Raw genomic sequence first — 27624 nt, 5'->3', positions numbered from 1 at the left:
TAACTCCCACTTATAAGTGAGAACATGCAGTATTTGGTTTTCTGTTTCTGTGTTAATTTGCTTAGGATAATGGGCTCCAGCTGTAACCATGTTACTGCAAAAGACATTATTTTGTTCTTTGTTATGGCTGCATAGTATTCCCTTTTGTATTTGTACACTTTCTTTATCCAGTCCACTATTGATGGGCACCTGGGTTGATTCCACCTCTTTGCTATTGTGAATAGTAGCATGCATCTCTTTGGAATAAGGCCAGTCTCCTACATAACCAGATACCGTTATCACATCTAAGGAAATTTGTAATAATTCCATTATATTATCCAGTATTGACTCTATATTCAAATGTCCCCAGTTATCATGAAATGTTTGTTATGTTTGTTTCCTCACTCGGCCTTAACCTAGGTTCACACATTACTGTTGCTTGTATGTCTTTTTAAGCTGTTTTATCATAGAACTATATTTCCATTCTTTCCATATGCCTATCCCCAAAGATACTGACTATTTTATAAGAGTCCAGGGGCCGGGCGCAGTGGCTCATGCCTGTAGTCCCAGTACTTTGGGAGGCCAAGGCGGGCGGATCACAAGGTCAGGAGATCAAGACCATCCTGGCTAACACAGTGAAACCCCATCTCTACTAAAAATACAAAGAATTAGCTGTGCGTGGTGGCGGGTGCCTGTAGTCCCCGCTACTTGGAGAGGCTGAGGCAGGAGAATGGCGTGAACCCAGGAGGTGGAGCTTGCAGTGAGCCGAGATTGCGCCACTGCACTCCAGCCTGGGCGACAGAGCGAGACTCCATCTCAAAAAAAAAAAAAAAAAAGAGTCCAGGGTAGTTGTCTTATAAAATGCCTCACATCCTGGTTTTGTTTGATTGTTTCTTCCTGGTTTCCTTTAACTTGTTTCCCCATCCTCTGTATTTCCAGCAACTTAGTCTAAAACAGTGCCATCCAATAGAACTTTCTGAAGTGAAGGAAAAGTTCTGTATCTTCGTTGTTCCGTATGGCAGCCACTAGCTGCCTTACGTGGCTAGTTAAACTAATTAAGGCTTTCTGGGCACACTGCCTATGGGATAGTTCTGCTTCACAAGAAGCAGTGAAAACAACAACAACAAAAACAAACTAATTAAAATTAAATAAATACAAAATTCAGTTTCTTAGTTACACTAGCCACATTTCAAGTGCTCAGTAGCTACATGTATATCATGGTCACCATTTTGAACAGCCCAGGTTTGGAGGCTTGATTAGATTTAGGATAAATATTTTTGTTGAGTTGCACATAGGTATGCTGTGTGCTTCCTGATGCTCATGTCACTTGAGGAGGTTCTAGTACCTGGGCGCCTTGGTGAGAGTGTAGTACTGCTCAGTGACTTGCATACCCATGGAATGGATTGGGAAAGATAGTGGTGGTCGATCTTCCCTGAGATTTACCACTTCTAAGCAGAGAAGAAATAATAAGTGAAAAATATATATATTATACCTCACTGATTATCAGATGAATGCAAATTAAAGCAAGCTGGTATCTTGCTCTTACTAGATTAGCCAAGATTTTAAAACTAATTCTATTAATGATGAAGGAGACAACACATTATTATTATTTTATTATTATTATTATTTTTTGAGATGGAGTCTCGCTCTGTTGCCCAGGCTGGAGTGCAGTGGTATGATCTCGGCTCAGTGCAATCTCTGCCTCCCAGGTTCAAGCGATTCTCCTGTCTCAGCCTCTTGAGTAGCTGGGATTACAGGTGCGCACCACCACGCCCAGCTAGTGTTTTGTATTTTAGTAGAGGTGGGGTTTCACCATGTTGCCCAGGCTGGTCTTGAACTCCTGAGCTCAGGCAATCCACCTGCCTCGGCCTCCCAAAGTGCTAGGTTTACATGCATGAGCCACCGTGCCTGGCCTGAGACAGCACATATTATAACCTTAAGGATGTCTGTGCTATCTCAGACCCTATGTGCCAGTCATTCTAACTGCTTTCCAGGACCCCAAACATCTGACATAATGCATGCGGTTCCCTCCTATCCCTCCTGCTAGAAACCATGCCCTATCCTTTTGCCACCTAGAGACACCTCTTTGGGTTTTCAGCTTAGTCACTACATTCTATCAAAGCTTTTATGACTTTCCATGCTGATATAGAAGTGCTTTTTTCACCATCTCATTGTAATGTAAATTTCAAGTGTGTTTTTCCTGTATATTTAATGTGGACTATTTATTTATTTATTTTGAGACAGGGTCTCACTTTGTCCCTGCTGGAATAGAGTGGTGTGATCATATCTCACTGCAGCCTCGACCTCCTGAGTTCAGGTGATCCTCCCACCTCAGCCTCCTGAGTAGCTGGGACCACAAGTGCATGCCACCACGCCTGGCTAATTTTCTTGTATTTTTTGTAGAAATGGGGTTTCACCATGTTGGCCAGGCTGGTCTCGAACTCCTGGGCTCAAGAAATCCACCCACTTTGGCCTCCCAGAGTGCTGAGATTACAGGCGTAAGTCACTGTGCCCAGCCTAGTGTGGACATTTTAAAAGCAGAAAAGTAGGCTGGGTGCAGTGGCTCATTCCTGTAATCCCAGCACTTTGGGAGGTCAAGGTGGGCAGATCACGAGGTTAGGAGTTAGAGACTAGCCTGACCAACATGGTGAAACCCTAGCTCTAAAAATACAAAAATCAGCTGGGCGTGGTGACAGGCGCCTGTAATCCCAGCTACTTGGGAGGCTGAAGCAGGAGAATCGCTTTAAACCTGAGAGGTGGAGGTTGCAGTGAGCCGAGATCACACCACTGCACTCCAGCCCAGGCAACCATACAAGACTCCGTCTCCAAAAAAAAAAAGAGCAGAAAAGTAAAAAGAACAAAATTTAAAATTTTCATGCTCGCCACTGGTAACATTTTGATGTATTTCCTTCTGTGTGAGTTTTCGCCTATGAACAGCCCTTCCTTCTTGACTGTGGGCTTTTCAAGAGTATTTTCAAATATTGGATACAGAAGTGAACTAGGAGGTTCATGTAAATTATTAAAAAGGAGACAGAAGTTTCTCTTTACTGTTGTGATGTTGACACATATATATATGTTTTTGTCTCAGGTTCCTGGCTCCTAACTGTCATAGCCTTTTGGAGTTAACAGTCTTTTGTTATAATGTTGGAGCACTTTAGGCCTCAGGAGCAGGCCTCAGAAAACAGAATCTCTGTCTCTGACTTTCTCCTGCCCTCCTTTTACCTGCCCAAGGCAGGACTCTGATCTTTCCCCGCCTTTCTGATTGTGGGTCACAAGATCCTCATTCCAGAGAAGGTCATGCCCCATGTGTTAGAGGAAAAAATCCTGCACAGAAAGGCCAAGAAGAATCTGAACAAACAGGCCTTGGCTAGGTTTTCCTACTCAGTCGATTAGTATTAACTCATACCCTTTGTGTTCAATCACATTTCAACATGGTTGTCCAATCATGCCTATCCAATGAAGTCTCCATAAAAGGCCTAAGAGGACAGAGTTCAGGGAGCTTCTGGGTAACTGAACACGTGGAGGTTCCTAGAGAGCAGCACACCCAGGGAGAGCATGGAAGCTCTGTGCAGCTTCCCCCAACCTCGTCCTGTGCATCTCTTAATCTGTATGGCATATATTCATTGTAATATACTGGTAAATGTGAGTTTCCCTGAGTTATATGGGCTGCTTTAGCAATTGAGCCCAAATAGGGGGTCGTGGAAATTCCAACTTGAAACTAGTCGGTCAGAAGTTCCAGAGGCCCGGACTTGTGACTGGTAGGAAGGCGGGAGTTGTGGGACTGAGCCCTCAACCTTGGTTTCTGGGGCTGTCTTCCGGTAGATAGCTTCAGAATTGAGTTGGATGACACCCTGCTGGCATCCACTGCAGAACTGATCCCTGCTTGGTGTGGGAGAGGAAAACCCCCACACATTTTGTTACAGAAGCCTTCGGTGTTGATTGTTTGGTGTGAGAGCACAGAAAAAACATGGTTTGAGTTTTCCTTGCCTCACAGCTGTCATTTTCTACCATCCCAGCACCTTTTTTTTTTTTACTGTCCCAGCTCTGTTTTCCTAGAAGAGCCCTATCTCTCCTCTCTTGCCACAGGCTTGGACACATTGACCAAATCTTCTGACTTTCTGTGTCTTTTGGTTATATCTTGTGTTTTGGTTATATCTCACCCCAGCATTTTCACTTCTAAGTATATGCTGAGAAGTGCTTATTTATGAGCACAAAGAAGCATGTACAGGCTGGGCATGGTGGCTCACACCTATAATCCTAGCACTTTGGGAGGCCACGGTGGGAGGATCATTTGAGTCCAGGAGTTTGAGACCAGCCTAGGCAACATAGTGAGACTTCATCTCCATTTAAAAAAAAATTTTTTTTTTAAAGAAGCATGTACAAGAGGTTCATCACAACTTTATTTGTAATAGCAAAAAATTAGAAACAGTGTAAGTGTCCACCGATAGGAGAGTGGTTGTGTCAAATATGACACATTCATGTTTTTTATTACCATCCAGCAGTTTAAAAATAATATAGGAAATCTTTATATCCCAACAAGAGCGTCCTGTAAGACATATAGTTAAATGTTTGTTGAAGATAAGGTTAGTTGGCAAGCGTGATCCCATCTGGGTAAAATAAAATGTACGAAAACATATTTGTGTGTGTTCATATATATGTAAATATATAGAGTGGAATCTGGCAGGGAAAATATTAAACTGATTAGAGTGATTACCTCTGGGGAAGGAATTGGGACTGGAAGGAAGCCATGGAAACTTTTACTTATCTAAAGTTTAAAAAATTTTTTTACAACCCCATCATCTTTTCCAGAGTCTGGGCAGAAATGTGAAGCAATCGAGCAGTTGTAAAAGTTAGTATTTAAAGTGCTTAAGGATACAGCCACCCTTTCCCCCAAGAATTCTAAAGGGATATATTTGAGCTTAGAAAAGTTAAAATTAGAATTGCTGAAATTCCGTTCTATATTGTCTTCTCCTTGGGTACAAGGAAATGAAAGCAAAGATGTCTCTGGGGGCAGATGGCAGAGCTTCAGTTAGGTTTTTGCTTTTGATGCAAGTTTATTTTCAGCTTTTAAACCTGACCTTGCTATTCTTAGAGTTTTAATTTAAATTAAAATGTTTTGTTTGTGAGGATAAGATGAGTTGGGAAAGAGATGGTTCACATGGAGATCATTGAGATAGCTGACTATGTTTCCAAAGGACTGGGTTAATCTTTAAAGGGGTAAAAGACACTTTGACTAGAAGTAATCCATGAAGAACTATCAGATATGTTAATCAGCCTGAGAACTAGAGAATATTGCTCTTGTATATATTTATGTGACTTCTGTTGGTGATGCTGATTTTTATGTATTGAGACATGATGAGTTATCTGTTGCTACCTAATAAAACTTAAAATAAGGATAATCATTTGTTATCTCATACTTTCTGTCAGACATGAATTCAGACAAGGCACAGCCATGTACCATGTTGTCTAGGGCGTCAGCTAAAAGAATCAAAGGCTGAGAGCAAAATACTGTGGGGGGAGAAAAGCTTGAATACCTTTTTCCAGCAGGCTTCCAGTAGGTTTTTCTCCTACATCTGAGTTGTCTTTGCTCATTTTTCCCTCTCTCTCCACCTCTTAACATTAGATGCCTTGGGATTCAGTCCTTGGTCTTTTTTTTTCTTTGTCTGCTTCTTGTTTATTCCTTGGTGATCTCTCCCAATCTGGAGGCTTTAAATACAGTAGGTAGGTGGTTGGATTAGTGGGTAGGTAGGTAGTTAAGTGGATGGTTGAGTAATCTATCCCTAACCACTGCTGTTCTTAACTTGCCTACTTGGTATTTCTATTTGAATGTTCAATAGCCATCTGAAACTCAGTATGTATAAGCCTTGATTCTACTGCCTTCCCCCAAACCTGCTTCGCCAGCAGTCTTCCCCATCTCCGTAGTGGCAATCCATCCTTTAAGTTACTTAACCCAAAAACCTAGAAGTCATCCTTGATTTTTGTTATTTTCTTACACCTAATATCTAGTTCATCAGCAAATCTTGTTGGCTCTACCTTCAGAGTACGTGTGTCTAGATTTCAGCCACTTCTCACCATCTTTTTCACTATCCCCCTGGTCCAAGCCACCATCACCACTCACCTCGATTCCTTAGCTACATACACCCCCTGCACCCTTGCCTTCTTCAGTCTACTACTTTCAACACAGTAGGCAAAATGATCCTGTAAAAAGAAACCAGGTCAGATCATGTCACTCAAAGGTTTTCTAAGCTGAAGCCCTCAGATTGGCCTATGATCTGTCTCCCTCTGGGACCTCAGTTCTCACTCCCCTCTCTTTCTCACTGTGCTCCAGCAATACTGGTAGCCTCCTTGCTGCTCCTGTAATACCAGGCCTTTTCCCTCTTAGTGCCCTTGTGATTGCTGTTCCCTCTGCCTAAATTACCGTGGTTGGAAATACAGTCTTACATTAAACCTGGAGGATAGAGACTTCATCTTGTTGCTTTTTAAGTGCCTTTTATTGGTGAAGAAATGCCGTGGTACTGAGGATGGGAAATTAAGTTTCAAATAACAGAATGTGTTTATACTAGAAGTAGCAAGTCCAAGCATTCACACCTATGCCAGATGAAATACTGTTTTTCATCCATCTACCTGCCATTCTTGCTCATTTATATCTCTTCTATATGAAGCAGTACTGTCCTTTAGACAAGGCGGGAATTTCTAGGAGACTCTCTAATGCCACTAAAGTGTTCATTTCATTTGGCTCCATTTTTGTTCCTCTTTACTACCTTTTGTGATTGAGGGGGAATTACAGGGCAGTCTGGGATGCCACCTGAATAACTGATTCTGTCAGTTAAGAGACTTGGTAGGGGTCCACATCAGGCCCTAAAATAGATAAGGTTTTGGTTTCAAAATCAGCCATAAAAACACTCTCAAAAGAGCCAAGCTTTTGGGCCAGGTGTGGTGACTCACACCTGTAATCCCAGTGCTTTGGGAGACTGAGGTGGGAGGATTGCTTGAGATCAGGAGTTCAAGACCAGCCGGGGCAACAGATAGACCTGTCTCTACGAAACAAAGTGAAAAGAGCCAGGCTTTTGAAGTGGGTTTCTAGAGTGGATAGTAAGGCAGTCAAAGAGGGGAAGAGATTGTTTTTAACCAGGATGATGAGAGCTCCTTCATGACATGCTTTATCGGAGATTTATGGAATCAGGAAGAAAGACAATCAGCTGTTTATGGCCGTGTAACTAGCAAAGCTGTGGGCGTAAAACTGAATGAGGACATCACTGAGAAAATCCTTAAACTTGAGAAGCCTAAGGTAGTATGCCTGTTGTATATAGAGACTGTGATATTAAGTGGAATTTATTTTTATGGGGTCATAGAATCACATTGTTGAAAGGATGTCAAGAGGTTATCTAGTTTAAATCTATACTTTTGGTCAAGCAGAAACCTATAACTGCATGCCTTCAGTTTTTCTTTTGAATACATACTTATAACAGATATGTCTGTACATGATCTAAATGAGTAAACTTTTTTTGAGACAGGGTTGTGCTCTGTCTTAAAAAAATTTTTAATGAAATAAATTACCTTTAATGCCATTGAATAGTGAGATGCCACTACATACCTATTAGAATGTCTAAAATAAAAAATGATGTCATTTAGCAGATTGAGAATAAGAAAGGTAGATGCAGCTTGTTGCTGCTTTCAAATAAACCGTTCATCTCTGGTGAGTGAATAGAATAGATGTGATATTAAATGTTTCAGAAAGAACAAGACCACCTTTGTAGTGGTATTTGGCAAAGTTGAATTTTTTTGTCATTTCAAACTGAAACTGCCAGTTCTGCCTTTAAAATGAAAGCTAGAAAATTGAGGAGCCTTTCAGGTAATAAGAGAACCAGAATCACTTAAGACTTGCAAAACCAGTTTTTCTTAAGTGTTTGTTCCCCCCACTCCCTTTTTAAAGCTGGTCCTTAATACGGATTTTTCAGGTAGTCTAGAAGGCGAAAGATTTATGTAATACCCGTGTAGTAACTGCAAATTCAAAAAATAATTTAATGTTCCATTTAAATAAACTTATCTCCCCTGCAGAAGGTGTCCTGATTTATTTTCCCAGCAGCAGAGATCAGGAGGTTGGTACCTGTATATGCTTTAAAATCAAAGACACCTAGGTTCTAATCCTGGTGCTGATGTTTAACTGCATAGTATTGGCAAATTATTTATCATCTCTAGATATCAATTTTCTTGTCTGGAGCATAGATATCATGATATAATACCTGCTTCACAGGTAGACATTTAGTAAGAACTCAAATGCTAGGTATTATTATTACTAGAAAAACAGACTAATTTGCCCTGAATCACACAGTGACTTGTGACCTGAACCCTCAGGGGTGTCTCCCAAAGCCCTGGGCTTTCATCTTCTCTTTTCTCCTCCCATCACCCTATTACCGTTGTCAGGAGAGAGACTTCATCCTGTTGCTTTTTAAGTGCCTTTTCTTGGTGAAGAAATGCCATGGTACTGATGTTAAGTTACATAGTTAAGTTATATAGTTACATATAAGGTATATAGTTAATGAACTATATAATGAACTGTATAATGAACTATATAAATAATTTTAGCTTCCTTTATGTAGTTAGGAAAGAAACTACTTTTGGCATTAGGGTTTATTTATTTATTTTTTTTGACAGAGTCTCACTCTGTTGCCCAGGCTGGAATGCAGTGGCGGGATCTTGGTTCACTGCAGCACCCACCTTCCAGGTTCAAGTGATTCTTCTGCCTCAGCCTCCCGAGTAGCTGGGACTGCAGGCGCGCACCACCATGCCTGGGTAATTTTTGTTGTTTTTTTTTTTTTTAGTAGAGACAGGGTTACTCCATGTTGACGAGGCTAGTTTCAAACTCCTGACCTCAGGTCGTCCACCCACCTCAGCCTTCCAAAGTGCTGGGATTACAGGTGTGAGCCACTGTGCCTGGCCTTATATTTTCAGTAGAGATGGGGTTTCACCATATTGGCCAGGTTGGTCTCAAACTCCTGGCCTCAAGTGATCCACCTGCCTTGGCCTCCCAAAGTGCTGGGATTATAGTCATGAGCCACCGCCCCCAGCCAGGGTTTAATTTTTTTATGCTCACACTTTTTTTTTTTTTTTTTGAGACAGAGTTTCACCCTTGTTGCCCAGGCTGGAGTGCAGTGGTGCAATCTCGGCTCACCACATCCTCCGCCTCCTGGGTTCAAGTGATTCTCTTGCCTCAGCCTCCCGAGTAGCTGGGATTACAGGTGTGTGCCACCATGCTTGGCTAATTTTGTATTTTTAGTAGAGACAGGGTTTCTCCATGTTAGTCAGGCTGGTCTCGAACTCCCGACCTCAGATGATCCACCTGCCTGGGCCTCCCAAAGTGCTGGGATTACAAGCGTGAGCCACTGTGCTTGGCATAATTTTTTTGTATTTTTAGTAGAGATGGGGTTTCACCGTGTTAGCCAGGATGGTCTCGATCTCCTGACCTCGTGATCTGCCCACCTCGGCCTCCCAAAGTATTGGAATTACAGGCGTGAGCCACTGTGCCCGGCCTTAACTTTTTTTTTTTTTTAAGCCGTTGTAGGTTCACAGCAAAATTGAGTGCAAACCACACAGAGTTCCCATATACCCACCGACCCTACGTGTGCATAGCCCCTATTATCAACATCTCACACCACAGCAGTACATTTGCTACGGTCAATGTACCAACACTGACACATCATAATCACCCCGAATCCCTAGTTTTCATAAGGTTCCCTCTTGGTGTTGTACTTTCTTTATATTTGTGGAAAGGCATAATGACATGTATCCAGAATTACAGTATCATACAGAATAGTTTCACTGCCCTATAAGAGCACCCTCTGTGCTCTATGTATTCATCCCTCCCTCCCCTAAATCCTTGACAACCACTGATCTTTTACTGTTTTCATACTTTTGCTTCTCCTAGAATGTCTTATAGTTGGAATATACAGTATGTAGCCTTTTCAGATTGACTTCTTCCGCTTAGTAATACGCATTTAAGATTCCTCCATGTCTTTATTTTATTTTTCTTTTTTTTTTCTGAGACAAGCTCTCGCTCTGTCACCCAGGCCGGAGTGCAGTGGTGCAATCTCAGCTCACTGCAAGCTCCGCCTCCCAGGCTCAAGCAGTTCTCTTACCTCAGCCTCCCTAGTATCTGGGACTACAGGCTTGTAGTCGTGCGCCACCATGCCCAGCTAATTTTTGTAGTTTTAGTAGAGAAGGAGTTTCACCATGTTGGCCAGGCTGGTCTCGAACTCCTGACCTCAGGTGATCCACCCACCTCAGCCTCCCAAAGTGGTGGGATTATAGACGTGAGCCACCATGCCCGGCCCCCTCCATGTCCTTACATACATAACTTGATAGTTCATTTCTTTGAGCACTGAATAATAATCCTTTGTGTAGATGTACCACACCTTATTTATCCATTCACCTACTGAAGGACATCATGGACTCGGACATTGCTTCCGAGTTTTGGCAGTTATTAATAAAGCTGCTATATAGTAATCCAGACAGTGTGGTTTTAGTAAGAGACACATAAATAAATGGAACAATAGTGAGCCCAGAAATAGACCCACACTGATATGCAAGTTTTTACATGGACATAAGCTTTCACCTCCTAATTTAGGTAAACACCAAGGAGTGCAATGGCTTTATATGGTAATAGTATGTATAGTTTTGTAAGAAACTGCCAATGTGGCTGTATCATTTTGCATTCTTTCCAGAGAGCAAGTAAGAGTTCCTGCTGTTCCACATCCTCACCAGCATCTGGTGTTGTCAGTGTTTTAGATTTTAGCTATCCTTTTTTAAATTTTATTTCATTTTATTTTATTTTATTTTATTTTATTTTTTTTTTTGGTAACGAGTCTCACTCTGTTGCCCAGGCTGGAGTGCAGTGGCAAGATCACAGCTCACTGCAACCTCCACCTCCCAGGTTCAAGCGATTTTCCTGCCTCAGTCTCCCAAGTAGCTGGAATTATAGGCGTGCACCACCACACTCAGCTAAATTTTTGTATTTTTAGTAGAGACGGGGTTTTGCCATGTTGGCCAGGCTGGTCTTGATCACCTCAAGTGATCCACCCGCCTCAGCCTCCCAAAGTGCTGGGATTACAGGCATGAGCCACCCACACCCTGCCAATTTTAGCTATCCTAATAGGTGTTTTCTATTTTAATGAAGTTCATCTTGTCAATTTTTTCTTTCAGGTATTCTGCCCTTGGTTTTGCATCTAAAAATTCATTGCCAAACCAACGGTCATCTGTATTTTCCCCTGTGTTATCTTCTGGGAGTATTATAGTTTTATGTTTTACATTTAGGTCTGTGATCCATCTTGAGTTAATTTTTTGAAGGGTATAAAGTTTGTGTCCAGATTGATTTTTCTGCGTGTGGATGGCCAGGCAAAAACGCCAGCATCATATGTAGAAAAGACAATTTTTTTCTCCATTGTATTGTTCTTATTCCTTTGTCAAAGATTTGTATATTGTATTGATGTGGGTCTATTTCTGGGCTCGCTATTGTTCCATCTATTTATTTATTTGTCTCTTGCTAAAACCACACTATCTTGATTACTGTAGCATTATAGTAAGTCTTGAAGTTGAATATCCGTTCTCCAACTTTGTTCTCCTTTCTTACTGAGTTGGCTGTCTGGGCTTTTGCATCTCCTTATATAAACTTTAGGATCCCTTTTTCAATATTCACAAAATAACTTTCTGGGATTTTAATTGGGATTGTGTTGAATCTGTAAATCAAGTTGGGAAGAACTGACATATTAATAATGTTGAGTCGCCCTATTCATTAACATGGATTGTTGCCATTTATTTAGTTTTTCTTTGATATCTGAAAGTTTTGTGGTTTTTCTTATATAGATCTTGTACATGTATGTTTTAAATTTATACCTAATTATTTCACTTTAGGAGGTGCTAATGTAAATGATATGTTTTTAATTTCAGATTCTGCTTGTTTATTCTTGGGATGTAGAAAAGCAATTGACTTTTGTATATTACCCTTGTATCTTACAGCCTAAAAACAAGCTAATTGTTTTAATTTCACATTTTTTTGTCAATCCTTTTGGATTTTTAAAAAATTAAGATCATGTCATCTGCAAATGAATACAGTTTTGTTTTATTCTAGTTTCTCACCATTAAGCTTCTGGTTTCTCACCATTTAGCTTCTAGTTTCTCACCATTAAGCATGATGTTAGCGATAGTTTTTTGTACTTATTCTGTATTAAATTGAAGAAGTCTCCCTCTGTTCCTAGTTTGCTCAGAGATTTTTTTTTCTATGTCCAACTGTGATTGGAGGTTGAGAGTTTTTTTTATCATGAGTAGGTATGATTTTGTTACATGCTTTTTCTGCATCTGTACCTGATCATGTGACTTTTAGCTTGTTGATGTGATGGAATACATTAATTGATTATTGAACATTGAACCAGCCTTGGGAGAGATAAATCCCACTTGGTTGTAGGTGTAATTATTTTTACACATTGTTGGATTTGATTTACTACAAGATATTGGTCTGTAGTTTTCTTGTGATGTATTTGTCCTGTTTTGGTATTAGGGTAATGCTGGCCTCACAGACTAAGTTAGGAAGCATTCTTTCTTCTAAAAGAAATTGTAGAGAATTGGTATAATTTTTTCTTTAACTTGTGGAAATCACCAATGGCCCATCTGGGCCTGCTGCTTTCTGTTTTGGAAGGTTATTATTATGGTTGTGGTTGTTGTTGTTGTTGTTGTTGTTGTTGTTGTTGTTGTTATTATTTGAGACAGAGTCTCACTCTGTCGCCCAGGCTGGAGTGCAGTGGCATGATCTCAGCTCACTGCAACCTCCGCTTCCCAGTTCAAGTGATTCTTCCGCCTCAGCCTCCAGAGTAACTGGGATTACAGGCATGTCCCACTGCGCCCGGCTAATTTTTGTATTTTTAATAGACACAGGGTTTCACTATGTTGGCCAGGCTGGTCTTGAACTCATAACCTCAAGTGAGCCTCCTGCCTCGGCCTCCCAAAGTGCTGGGATTACAGGCGTGAGCCACCATACCCTGCTTTTGTTATTATTTTTGAGACAGGGTCTTGCTCTGTCACCCAGGCTGGCGTGCAGTGGCACAAACATAGCTCACTGAAGCCTCAAACTCCTGGGCCCAAGCAGTCTTCCAGCCTCAGCCTTCTGAGTAGCCGGGACTACATGAACAGGCCACTATGCTCAGCTAATTTTTTTATTTTTTGCAGAGATGGGTCTCACTGGTTTTGCTCCTCCTTGTCTCAAACTTCTGGCCTCAAGCAATCCTCCCACCTCAGCCTCCCAAAGTGCTAGGATTACAGGCATGCACCACCGCACCCAGCCAGTTATTAATTATTGATTTAATTTCTCTAATAGGTATAGGCTTATTGAGATTGTTTTTTCTTATGTGAGTTTTGACAGATTCTACTTTTCTAGGAATTGGTCATTTCATGTAGGTTGTGAAATCCATGGGCACAGGGTTGTTCATAGTTTTATTTTCCTCTTTTTTGTTCATGATATCTTTAATGATGTCTCCTCTTTCATGTCTAGTATTAGTAATTTGTGTCTTCTTTTTTTCTTAGCCTGGCTGAAGACTTACCAATTTTATATGATTTTATTTTTATTATATATATATTATATTATTATATATATATTTTATTATATATTTTAAATGTATACTTTTAGGCTTTTTAATTTTACTGACCTTTTAAATAACCAGTTTTGGGTTATGTTCATCCTCTCAATTGATTTTCTGTCTCAATTTCATTGACTTCTGTTCTAATTTTTAATTATTTTCTTATGCTTACTTGGATTTAATTTGCTCTTTTTCTAGTTTCCTAAGGTAAAAGCTTAGATTATTAATTTTAGATCTTTCTTTTCTAATATATGCATTTAGTGCTAAAGTTTTCCTCTAAGTACCATTCTCACTGCATCCCACAAATTTTGATGTTATATTTTTATTTTTATTCAAAAATTTTCTTGAGATTTCTGCTTTGATTCATATGTTATTTAGAAGTGTGTTGTTTCATCTCCAAATATTAGGGGATTTTCCAGCAATCTTTCAGTTATTGATTTCTTTCTTTTTTTTCTTTTTTTTTGAGATAGAGTTTCATTATGTTGCCCAGGCTGGTCCCGAACTCCTGAGCTCAAGCGATCCTCCCATCTTGGCCTCCCAAAATGCTGGGATTACAGGTGTGAGCCACTGTCCCCAGCCAAGTTAATTGATTTCTTAACTCCGTTCTGGTCTGAAAGCATACATTTTTATGATTACTGTTCTTTCAGATTTGTTAAGGTGTGTCTTGTAGTTCAGAATGTGGTCTGTCTTGTTGAATGTTCCATGTGAGCTTGAGAGTAATGTATATTCTGCTGTTGTTGGATGAAGTGGTCTATAGAGGTCACTTATGTCAATTTGATTTTCTGCCACCTAGATGTGCCTGTTTCTGATAGAGGGGTATTGAAGTCTCCAACAGTAATAATGGATTCATCTACTTCTCCTTGCAGTTCTGTCAGTCTTTGCTTCATGTATTTTGATGTTCTGTTGTTAGGCATATACACATTAAGGATTATTATGTCGTCTTATAGAACTGACCCCTTTATCATTGTGTAATGTTTTTCTATTCCTGATAACTTTTATGCTCTGAAGTCTGCTTTTTCTGAGATTAGTGTAGTTAGTTACTCCTGCTTGCATTTGATTAGTGTTAGCATGGTATGTATCACTCTCCATCCCTTTACTTTCAAGGTATGTGTTTTTATACTTAAAGTGGGTTTCTTGTAGACAACATATTAAACATATTGGATGACTCTTGTTTTGTGATGCACTCTGACAGTCTGTCTTTTTTTTTTTTTTTTTTTTTTTTTTGAGAGAAGATCTCACGCTGTCTCCCAGGCTGGAGTACAGTGGTGCAATCAGTGCTCACTGCAGTCTCGACCTCCCAGGCTCAAGCTGTCCACCCATCTCAGTTTCTTGAGTAGCTGTGATTACATGTAGGCACACACCACTATGCCTAGCTAATTATTTATTTCTTGTAGAGAGAGGGTGTCCCTATGTTGACCAGGCTGATCTTGAATTTCTAGGCTCAAGTGAGCCTCCCACCTCCGCCTCCCTAAGTGCTGGGATTACTGGTGTGAGCCACCTGGCACCTGACCTATCTTTTTTTTTTTTTTTTTTTTTTTGAGACAGAGTTTCTGTGTCTCCCAGGCTGGAGTGCAGTGGCACGATCTCGGTTCACCACAACCTCTGCCTCCTAGGTTCAAGCCATACTCCTGCCTCAGCCTTCTGAGTAGCTGGGATTACAGGCATGTGCCATCATGCCCAGCTGATTTTTTTTGTATTTTTAGGAGAGATGGGATTTCATCATATTGGCTAGGCTGGTCTCAAACTCCTGACCTCAAGTGATCCATCTGCCTCAGCCTCCCAAAGTGCTGAGATTACAGCTGTGAGCCCCTGCACCCAACCCTGTCTTTTAATTGATGTATTTAGACCATTGATGTTTAAAGTGATTATTGATGTAGTTGGATTAATATCTCCACGTTTGATAGCTTTTTGTCCATTGCCCCTTGTTCTCTGTTCCTGTTCTTCCATTCTTTCTCTGCCTTTTATGGTTTTAATTGAGCATCTTATGTTATTTCATTTTTCTCTTTTGTTCTTATCCTTCATTTTAATGGGTTCCTTGGAAGAAGAGATAATATACGTAGTCTACCACTACATTTTTTGTTAAAATTTTTAGAGACAGGTTCTCCCACTGTTGCCCAGACTGGAGAGCAGTGGTGCAGTCATAGCTCACTGCAGGCTCAACCTCCTGGGCTCAAGCAGTCCTCCCACCTCGCCCTCCTGAGTAGCTAAGACTACAGGCGTGCCACCATGCCTGGCTAATTTTTTTTATTTTTGTAGAGATGGGGTCTTGCTTTGTTTCCCAGGCTGGTCTTGAACTCCCTCCTGGCCTCAAGCCATCCTCTTGCCTCCACCTCCAAAAGTGCTGGCATTGCAGGCATGAGCCACCACACCTGGCCTCAACTTTTAAGTTTTAGAATTTTTTATTATTATTATTTTTAGAGACAGGGTTTTGATATGTTGCCCACGCTGGTCTTGAACTCCTGGGCTCATGCGGTCCTGCTACCCAGCCTCCCAAGTAGCTGGGATTACAGTTGTGTACCATCACACCCAGTGTTTCAGAATTATATCTCTTTTTTCTCCTTTGACTTGAAAATAATGATATAAATGTTTTTGCTTCTCTAAGATACTACACAGGAGTATCTTGCTTTTAATAGACCCCTCTTCACAAATTGCGCATAGGCCACATTGTTGTAAATTCACTCATTTCTTTGTATAATTTATCTCAAAAGCTAGTAGCATTTAAAAAAGAATTGCTCCTTAGTCGAGGAACTGATATTTCAAATTCACTAATTTAAAGATATTTTGCTGTTAGCACACTTTTAGTACAAATAACTACCCTAAATTACTTTTTAACCACTTTTTAACAACTGGAATTAAAGATATCTTTTTACTCAGTTTAGTGGTCTGTGTTATAATACACTGAATGGTACCCATTGACAAATAGTAAGTTTAGTGGCTAAGTGAACAGATTAGAATGTGCCCTGTTAGAGAGAATATAGTACTGTATTTGAGCTGGTTTGTGTTGGAACCCTGAATAGAGGTGGAATTACTGGGACAGGAGCCAGTCGCCTTCTGCGAAATGAACTGAGTCCAGAAGAGTCTTCCAAAACAGTTGTGTTTGCTTTCCTATCCAGCTCCACATTCCAGGAAAGGATTTTTAGTCATTAGGAAATATATCCACAGCTTACTTTCCATTGACTTCAATATAATTAACAGTGGTTTCGGCAAACACTAAATGCAACCCTTGCCTCTGGAGATTCCACAATCGTTAAACTACCAACAGCTGCTGGATTTAGAAAAATCTAACTTATCTGGCCTTGTTGCCACTTAACAGCTTTCTCTTAATTCCATGGACTTAAGAATACAAGCTGCTTATCACAAAGCTTGCTACACAGGAAGTAAATTTAAGGACTGCCAAGACAGTATGGTAGTCATGAACTTATGTACACCTAGTAAACCTTCATCAATATAAAGTAAAAATTATCAGAGTTATGGGGAAAGTCGACAACTCAATAGCCATATTGAAGACTTCAAAACATCTCATTTTGTGCTTGATAGTCCCTATGAAGAACAATAAAATCTCATTTAGAAAGTGATTGAAAAAGTGGCAAACAGAAAAATAGATGTTAAATAACACCATTAACAAGATTGAGCACGTAGCTGTGTTGAGAGATAAGCTTCCACCCAACAAAGAATACTTAATTTTTTCAAGCGTGCATGGAAGGAGAAGAACATAACCACATGTTAAGTTGTACAGGAATGGTTAAAAATTCCAGAGCATCAGTATTATAGACTGTATATACTCTGATAGAATGCAGTAAAATTAGAAATCAACAACAGAGCCAGCTTGAAAGAGAGAGAAACATAGGTTTGGAAACAAAAAAATGTTCTAAATAATCCATGAGTTAAATCATCATAGAAATAAGCAAATAGAGCTGAAGAGCTGTGAAAGCACTTCACATCATGACTTATGGGATACAGCTCAGTCAGTTCTTTGATGTTTAGATGCTTATATTAGAAAGTTAAATGGACATTAAATAAATTGAGCAATCAACTCGAGAAGCTGGAAAAAACAAGAGCAAGCCCAGAGGAAGTAAAGGGACAGAAATAACAAGGAAAGGGGTAGAAATTAATAGAAAAATAGAAATGACCAACAAAACCAAAAGTGGGTTATTTTTATTTGTCTAATAAAATAGATAAATTTCTGGCAAGACTGATAAATAAGACAGAAATAAATGAAGAACAAAAAAGGGAAATAACAGATTTATAATAGAGGTTTTTAAATTATAAGAATGTTACAAAGAGCTACAAACAGAAAGATTTGAAAACTTTCATAGAAAATTTCCAGAAAATCCTACCCAAATTTTCTTTTAAAATAATTCAGGCTGGGCATGGTGGCTCACACGCCTATAATCCCAGCACTTTGGGAGGCCAAGGCGAGTGGATCACTTGAAGTCAGGAGTTCCAGACTAGCCTGCCAACATGGTAAAACCCCATCTCTACTAAAAATTTAAAAATTAACCGGGCATGGTGGCACGTGCCTGTAGTCCCAGCTACTAAGGAGGCTGAGGCAGGAGAACTGATTGAACCCGGAAGATGGAGGTTGCAGTGAGCCAATATCACACCATTGCACTCCTGCCTGGGCGACAGAGCAAGACTCTATCTCAAAAAAAAAAAAAAAAAAAAAAAAAAAAAAAAAAAAAAAATCCAGACCGGGCACAGTGGCTCATGCCTGTAATCCCAGCACTTTGGGAGGTGAAGGCAGGAGGATCACTTGAGCCCAGGAGTTCAAGACCAGCTTGGGCAATATAGTGAGACCTCATCTCTACCAAAAAAAAAAAAAAAAAAAAAAAGTTTTTAATTAGCTGGGCATGATGGCGCACCCTGTTGTCCCACCTACTCAGGAGGCTGAGGTGGGAGGATTGCTTCAGCCTGGGTGGTCAAGGCTGCAGTGAGCCATGATCTGCGCCACTGCACTTCAGACTGGGAGATAGAGTAAGAGCCTTTCTCAAAAAACAAAAAAAAAAAGGAAAAAGAAAAATTTGAAAACCTACACATAGATCATTAGTCCTTAAATTAAGTAGTAATCACCTTCCTTCCTGCCAAAAAATACCAAGATCAGACTAGATTAATTTTACTAAAAATTTTTAAATATGTATATTCTTGAAGACTATTTAGAGGAGGATAGTTACGTACCTTTTGTAAGACTGATAAGATCTTGATTAGTGATTAGCAAACTCTTTCTTCCTGTCCTGTCCTGTCCTGTCCTGTCCTGTCCTGTCCTTCTTTCGATATGGGGTCTCAACTATGTTGCCCAGGCTGGTCTTGAACTCCTGGGCTCACAGTCTTTCCACCTTAGCCTCCCAAAGTGCTAGGATTACAGGTCTGAGCCACCATGCCCACCGATAGCAAACTTTCTTTTTTTTTTTTTTTTTTTTTTTGAGACAGAGTTTTGCTGTCATCCCCCAGGCTGGAGTATAGTGGCGTAATCTCAGCTCACTGCAACCCCTGCCTCCCAGGTTCAAGTGGTTCTCCTCCTTCAGCCTCCCGAGTAGCTGGGATTACAGACATGCGCCACCACACCCAGCTGATTTTGTACTTTTAGTAGAGATGGGGTTTTCACCACGTTGGCCAGACTAGTCTCGAACTCCTGACCTCTGGTGATCCACCTGCCTTGGCTTCCCAAAGTGCTGGGATCACAGACATGAGCCACCGTGCCTGGCCTCTTAGCAGGCTTTCTATAAAGGGCCAGATAGTAAATGTTTTAGGCTTTAGAATTCATATGGTATCTGTTTTAGCCACTCAGCTCTCCTGTTGTGATGTGAAAGCAGCCATAGACAATACTTAAACAAATGACATAGCTATGTTCCAGTAAAACTTTATTTACAAATACTGATGGCAGGATGGATTTGGCCTATAAGCTGTAGTTTGCTGACCCCGATCTCAATAATTAAACTAGAAAAGAACAGTAAATTGTCATTTATGAATGAGAATTTGCACAAATTCTAAGTAAAAATTTATTAAAATTCAACACCTATTCATTATAAAAACTATTAGCAAGCTAAAAATAAAAGGAACTTCCTTAACTTGATAGAGTATCTAATAAAACCAATAGCAAACATCATATTTTTGAAATGTTCAAAGCATTCCCATGACAGATAAGAATAAGATAGTTATGCTTGCTATTATGCTAACATTTAATATTGAACTGCGATCCTAGCCACTGCAATTAAGACAAGAAAAATAAATACAAATTGTAAAGATTCCAGAGACAAAATTGTCGTTATTTACAGAAGATGTGATTATTAACTTAGAAAAACGAAAGAAAAACAACAGGAACTATTAGTAATAGAATTAGTGAACACATTTAGAAGGATTGCAAGAGATAAGATTGATATCTAAGAAAACCAGCTGAATATTTCTGGTTCTGACTAGCCTGGGCAACATAATGAGAACCCCAATTCTACCAAAAAAAAAAAAATGCCAGGTATGGTGACACGCATCTGTGATCCCTGCTAATCAGGAGGCTAAGGAGGGAGGATCACTTGAGCCCAGCAGGTCAAGGCTGCAGTAAGCTGTGTTTGCACCACTGCCAAAATATCTGAAAAAACTGATTTTTGGCATTTATATGGATGGATAAAGGTACAAAAATGGCTTAGAAGTTTTTGTTAAAGAAGAGCAGAGAAGGGTATTCCAAAAGTTGTATTAGTTAAAGTCATATGCATATGCTATTAGTACATAAATTAACAACTAGATTAGTAAAACAGTAATATCTATGGCTCTATTCTGGAATCTCTAGACCATTGGCTATTTGGAAATAAATTACAGATGGATCATACGATAAAACTCTCAGATAATTAGAAAAGATATGTGACTGTAATTTTATGCCATAGGAATAGGGATGTGTGGTTTTTTTTGTTTTTTTTTGATTTTTTTTTTTAGATGGAGTCTTGCTCTGTCACCCAGGCTGGAGTGCAGTGGCACAATCTCGGCTAACTGCAATCTCCGTCTCCCAGGTTCAAGCAATTCTCCTGCCTCAGCCTCCCGAGTAGCTGGGACTACAGTCACATGCCACCACACCCGGCTAATTTTTTGTATTTTAGTAGAGACAGGTTTCACCATATTGCCCAGGCTGGTCTGAAACCCCTGAGCTGAGGCAGTCCGCCCACCTCGGCCTCCCAAAGTGCTGGGATTACAGGCATGAGCCACCGCACCCGGCCAGGGATGTGTTTCTTCCCTGGGATGTGTTTACACAAAAGGTAAAGATAGGTAAAATAAACTGTGTCTAATAAAACATGCTCAGCAAAGAACATTGAAAACAAGGGTAAAAGACAAGTGCCAGATTGGGAGAAAATATTTACCACAGAGCATAAGTATCAAGAAGGAAGCTGAAATGGGAGAATTGCCTGAGCCCAGGAGTTTGAGACCAGCCTGGGCAACATGGCAAAACCTCATCTCTACCAAAAAAAAAAAAAAAAAAAAACAGTTGTGATGGCACGTGCCTGTAGTCCCAGCTACTCAGGAGGCTGAGGCAGGAGGATTGCTTGAGCCTGGGAGGTCGAGGCTGCAGTGAGCCATGATTGTACCACTGCACTCCAGCCTGGGCTACAGAGACTTGTCTCTAAATAAATAAATAACAAACATACAAAGAACTGCAGATTCATTATGATGGTCACTTGTCAAATAAGAATATGAATATATAATTCCCCAAAGAGGAAATCTGAATGTTCACTGAAGTAGGAAAAAGTGTACAATTTCAGTTAAAAAATAATATAATACAATTTCACACTCATATTGACCCAAAAGTGGGGAGGGAAAATGGCTAACAACAAATACTAAGTATTGAAGAGGAACAAGAGTGATGGCAACTCATGCACTGCCTGTGTACTTTGGAGAGTATATCAGTTTGCTGTATAGCAAACTATTCCAAAATGCAGTGGCTTAAAATAGTACTTATTGCTACTTACAAGCCAAGGTCAACTTCTGGTGTCAGCCGGACTCTTCAGATGTCTGCAGCCAGCTCTGAGTTGAGTAGGCAACTCTGCTGATCTTGGCTATGCTCTCACACAGTTTGGAGGTTAGCTGGCTGTAGGCCACTCAGCCTAGACAGCTGTGGTCTTTCATCCTTTAGGAGCCTAAGCTCAGGCTTATTCATATGCCGATGGCAGAGTTCCAGGAGGAAAAGTGGAAACTACAAGGCCTCTTGAGGCCTAGGCTTGGACCTGGTAAACCATTCTTCTACATTCTGTTGGCCGAAGGAAGACACAAGGCAAGTCTAGATATAGGGATGGGTAAGTAGATTCTATCCCTTGATGGAAGAGCTGCAGAAGTAATGTCAAAGGATATGGATGTAGGGAGAGGTGGAGAATGGTTACTATATCTGCAGTTGATCTACCAAAAGAGACCAACTTGAAAATATCTGGAGGTACTTATCCTCTGTGGCTGAGAAATTTGACTTTTAGTATAAATCTTAGAGAAACTCTTTTACTTGGTACCAAGGAGATAGATTAGATCTACAAGAGAGTTTTTTGCAGCATTTTTAATAGCAGAAGTAGACTGATGAGTAGATTAATAAATTATGGTAAATTCCTAAAATAGATAACTGTTCAACAATTAAGATGAATTACCTAGAACTACATGTATCAATATAGCTAAAACTCTGAAACATAATACTGAGGGAAAAAGTTATAGAAGGTAAAATACCTTTTTTTAATTCAGTAGAGAAACTTGCAGCAAATACTGTTAATAGTGGATACATACCCAAGTAGTGAAAGTATAAAAACATGCAAGAGAATGATAAACACCATTTTCAGGTGAGTAGTTGTCTCTTGCAGGGAGTGGGGAATACAGTTCTTGGTCTTCTCAGAGAGCTACCTTTTAAATCAAGGGAAGAAGTAGCAGGAACCTTTCAGCTACGAATAATAACAGAACACCTGACTAAAAGTGGCTTCAGCATCATCAGTTATGTGAGAAATATGAAAGGCCCAGACGCTGGCCATTATTACCTCATTGCTTCACAGCTCCACAGCATCAGGGCGCTGGGTCAGCTTCTCACTAGATTTCTTTGGCCTTCCCGTTATGATCAGATGATGGTAGCAGCTCCAGCTTTCACATCCCCACTTGACAAGGAAGTACAGGGTTTCTTTTTGTGCTGTCTTTTTATCGTGGTTGGAAATCTTTTTCAGAAGTCCCTGAGAGACAGCCTTTAAGGAGCTGTTGAACATACAGCACCTCTGAACCAGTCCCTGCAGAGGGGAGCAGAATTTCCTATGCCTTGCTTAGGCATGCCGTCTCAAAGTACGCCACAGCCCCCACCTGGACAGAATCTGGGTCTCCCTGGTAGCAGCAGCAAGGGAAGGGAAATGCCTGTGGGCTGGGCAGACATCATTGTCGGTCAAAATGTCCACTGTAGAGTGAAAAGCTGGTTTCAGAAGATGACGGTCCACTTTGTGCCAACAAAGTCAGGATTCCTTGTGGTAGATCATTTTAGGCACAGATTCGAAGGGCTGTCACCCACATTAGTGCCTCTGCCTAAGCTTTTGTACATACACAGGGAGACTGCCACAGAGCAAGATGGGATCCAGCCTTTTCCAGAGAAATACCTCAATCCCAGTAGAACACCTCATAGGAAAAAGAGACACTTGTGTTTTTTTCTCTTATTAAAGCAGGGCCGGGCAGGTGGCTCACACTTGTAATCCCAGCAGTTTGGGAGACCAAGGTGGGAGGATCGCTTAAGACCAGGATTTCAAGACCAGCCTGGGTGACAGAATGAAACCCTGTCTCTCAAAAAAAAAAAAAAAAAAAATTGTGTGTTTTTAGTAGAGATGGGGTTTTGCCATGTTGGCCAGGCTGGTCTTGAACTCCTGACCTCAGGTGATCCACCCGCCTCAGTCTCCCAAAGTGCTGGGATTATAGGCGTGAGTCACCACACCTGGACTTAAAAAAAAAAAAAAATTTTAAGAAAGTACCCGCTCTTGGTGGCACATGCATGTAGCCCCAGCTACGTGGGAGGCTAAGACAGGAGGATCACTTGAGCCCAGGAGTTAAGGCTGCAGTGAGCTATGACCATGCGCCCTAGCCTAGGCGACAGAGTGAGACCCTGTCTCTTAAAAAAAAGAAAAAGGGTAGGCAATTGTTCAGATTATTTTTGTTAACCAGGCCTAAAGTACTAGAAAAGGGTGAAAGAACTATCTCTATTAAGATGGATTTTTAAATAAAGACTCCCTCTCTAGATTAGTGGCTTTTGACATATAGATTGAAATTGTAACTGCTTTCATATCATTTTGCAAAAGACAGATCCATACCAGCATCCTGATGGGACCAAATTTAATATACCCTTGAATTCAATCTTATCCCCAAATGTGTGAGCCAAATATCTGTCAGATGTGGCCCTGACACATATCCCGACCTGCATGCAGGAATCATGTGACAGATAAAAATAAGCCACTCTCAGATTGCTTGTGGCAGCATTTGAGAAAAAACTAGGAGATGAAAGTTGGACTCTGAGTCTGGGAAAATTGTGAAAAAGTAAGATAGTTAAGGTAAGCTGTCTGGGAGAACCTTTGCCTGTGAGAAATTTTTCTTTTTTGTCAGCACTATGACTTTAAAGAACTGAAATCCTTTTACTAAAGGGGGGACCTCTTCCTGAGAAAAGTGCTGAATTCCAATTTTTAAAATTGGTAAATAGGGAAATATTTATTTGCTTTATACTATAGAATTATTGGTAAGATCACATTAAATAGAATTCTGCTAATTAGATCCCATAAATATTATGAAAGAAAGGCTAAGGAACAAATAAAAAGTATCATTAGCCATGTGTGGTGGCATGCACCTGTAATCCCAGCTACTCGGGAGGCTGAGGCAGGAGACTTGTTTGATCCCAGGAGTTTGAGGCCGGCCTGGGCAACATAGACACCATCTCTTTAAACAAACAAACATCATTAGTTTCTACATTCTACAAGGTGAAAGACTAATTAGAAGTGAAAAATACCATTGAAATGTTGGTGTACAAATGGCAGCATAATTTGATTTACACTAGATTTTACACATTTGTGTCTTTCAAATAGGTACTTTTACATTTTTCTTAACTGCATCTGACACAGAGTGAATCATAGATATATGTTGGTGTCGAAAGCAGAGGTTACTATTATTAAACGAAATTTTGTGTTTTGAAGTTATTTTGTTTTGTTTTTTTGAGACAAGGTGTCTCTGTTGCCCAGGCTGGAGTGCAGTGGTGCAGTCATGGCTCATTGCAGCCTTGACTTCCTGGGCTGGGGGGATCCTCCTACTTCAGCCTCCTGAGTAGCTGGGACTATAGGCATGTGCCACCATCCCCAGCTAATTTTTTGTATTTTATAGAGACGGGGTTTCATCTTATTGCCCAGGCTGGTCTCGAACTCTTGGGCTCAAGCAGTCCACCTACCTCGGCCTCCCAAAGTGCTGGGATTACAGGCTTGAGCCACCGTGCCCAGCCAAACAAAAGTTTTAAATTAATTATATTGAGTTGTCATAATGTTAAGTTGATTTGTGCCCTAAAAGTTTGGAGATTGTTTTATAAACTTCTAGTTTCTTTAAGAAAAAAATAATTGGATAGTAGCTGCTAAAGAGAATTCTTTCTCTCTCCTTTGTGGAGGAGAAAGGTGAATGATCGCCTCTTAAATCTTTTCTCGGGCCGGGTGCAGTGGCTCACACCTGTAATCCCAGCACTTTGGGAGGCTGAGGCAGGCAGATCATGAGGTCAGGAATTCAAGACCAGCCTGGCCAATATGATGAAACCCCGTCTCTACTAAAAAAAATGTATGTTTTTACATTAGCCGGGTGTGGTGTTACGCACCTGTAATGTGCCTGTGGTCCTAGCTACTCGGGAGGCTGAGGCAAGAGAATCGCTTGAACCTGGGAGACGGAGGTTGTAGTGAGCCGAGATCACGCCACTGCACTCCAGCCTGGGCGACAAGAGTTTAAAAAAAACAAAACAAAACAAAGACTTTTCTTACCTCTGTCCCCCAAGGCCTTCATCTGCCCCAACAGCTCTCCTTCCAGACCCTCAGTGGAGGCTTGTGGCAGGAGCACAGGTGACATGTCTCAAGAGATGAGTGGAGTGTATTCAGGCTGCCTGGGATCAGAGTACAGAACTGGCTTTCCAACCCAGGCTGGCCTGGCAGCTTGTCCCACTTGTCAGGCAACTTCACTGGTTAATTCATGAAGTATAAGCTAGCTAGTTTTAGCTGGCTGTGGAGGGCAGTTATTTATAAAAATGTAGAGAAGCAACTTACTATTTTCTTATTTAAGAAAAGGCAGGCCAGGCGCGGTGACTCATGCCTGTAATCCCAGCACTTTGGGAGGCTGAGACGGGCGGATCACGAGGTCAGGAGATCGAGACCATCATGGCTAACATGGTGAAACCCCGTCTCTACTAAAAAATACAAAAAATTAGCCGGCCATGGTGGTGGGTGCCTGTAGTCCCAGCTACTTGGGAGGCCGAGGCAGGAGAATCGCTTGAACCTGGGAGGTGGAGGTTGCAGTGAGCCAAGGTCGCACCCCTGCACTCCAGGCTGGGTGACAGAGCGAGACTCCGTCTCAAAAAAAAAAAAAAAAAGAAGGTCTAACCACTGAAGTTGTCCCTCTTTCTGCCACTCCTTGTCATCACATCACTCTGTGTATTTCTGTCATGATACTTACCCGTAGCAGAATTACCATGTTTATGTTCTTGTTGATCTAGGCTTTCTTGAGTTCTTGCAGGGTGCCGCACTCTCTTCCAGCATATTGTATACAGACAGTCAAGTCAGACAAGGGTCTTAATCCCATGGGATCTTGCGTTCTAGCCTATTCATTGTTATACCTCTGGCACATATACTGTTTTCTGGTTCAAATTAGGCATTTAGTATATATTTGTTGAATGAATAAGTGAATGAAGTAATCTATATATGTATGTATGTATGTATGTATTTACAGATAGGGTCTGGCTCTGTCACCCAGGCTGGAGTGCAGTGGTGTGATCTTGGCTCACTACAGCCTCCACCTCCTGGACCCAAACAACCCTCCCACCTCAGCCTCCCGAGTAGATAGGACTACAGGCGTGCACCATCACACCCAACTAATTTTTGTATTTTTTGTAGAAACAGGGTTTCACCATGTTGCCCAGCCTGGTCTCGAACTCCTGAGCTCAAGTGATCCACCCGCCTCAGCTTCCCAAAGTGCTGGGATTGCAGGCATGAGCCATAGTACCCAACCAATTAATTAATTAATTAATTAATTTTTGAGACATGGTCTCACTTTGTCACCCAGGCTGGAGTGCAGTGGTGCAATCATAGCTCATTGCAACCTTGAACTCCTGGGCTCAGGTGATCCTCTCACCTCAGCCTCCCCAGTAGCTGGGACTATAGCCACATGCTGCCATGACTGGCTAATTTAAAAACAAATTTTTAGAGGCAGGGTCTCGCTATGTTCCCCAAGCTGATCTTGAACTCTTATCCTCAAGCGATCCTCCCAGTTCAGCTTCCCAGAGTGGCAGTGCCTGGCCTGAAGTAGTCAATACCTCAGAATATTTTTGGTGTGGTGGCTTCATGGCCTGATGATCTTGCTCTGCTTGGCTAGCTTTGCAGTAGGGAGAGAGACCAGAAGAAATGAAAGACATTCTAACTTCCCAGAGCATACACTGCTGTTAGCAGTCGGTGACACACAGGAAACACTGGTATCACCTCACAGATATGGAGTCTGCCCAAGCTGTGTCCTCTTGTTTTTTGTTTCTATTTTATAAACTGCTTAAGAAGACTCAGAATGAGACCAGCAATATAATACTATCAGGGCATTAATTGTTCTTTTCACTTTCTAGGCTGGAGTAAAAGGGACATTGGGAAGATTAGTTGGAATTTTTGAGGTAAGTCTGTTAAAATCTTTGGTACAAATGATATGTATTAATAACCACACAGATATTAACATAGGAAAAATGCCATTTCTGTTTCAGCGGGTTTTTTTTTTTTTTTTAGTTATTTTTAACTTTTTGAGACCAGGTCTCACTCTGTCGCCCATGCTGGAGTGCAGTGGC

General features: G+C 40.9%; 1 protein-coding gene across 1 annotated transcript in view; it reads left to right on the top strand.

Moving 5' to 3' along the window:
- The window catches only part of NUDT3 (nudix hydrolase 3), a 116968-nt gene that overhangs the window by 71842 nt on the left and 17502 nt on the right, over nucleotides 1-27624 (top strand). The window contains exon 3 of the mRNA XM_003278814.4: nucleotides 27412-27456. Within this exon, the coding sequence (XP_003278862.1) occupies nucleotides 27412-27456 (45 nt within the window). The remainder of the gene's footprint in view (nucleotides 1-27411; nucleotides 27457-27624) is intronic.

The sequence above is a fragment of the Nomascus leucogenys genome, chromosome 22a (genome assembly GCF_006542625.1).
Source record: "Nomascus leucogenys isolate Asia chromosome 22a, Asia_NLE_v1, whole genome shotgun sequence".
NCBI classification, from domain to species: domain Eukaryota; kingdom Metazoa; phylum Chordata; class Mammalia; order Primates; family Hylobatidae; genus Nomascus; species Nomascus leucogenys.
This window is presented reverse-complemented; position numbering and strand designations above follow the sequence as displayed.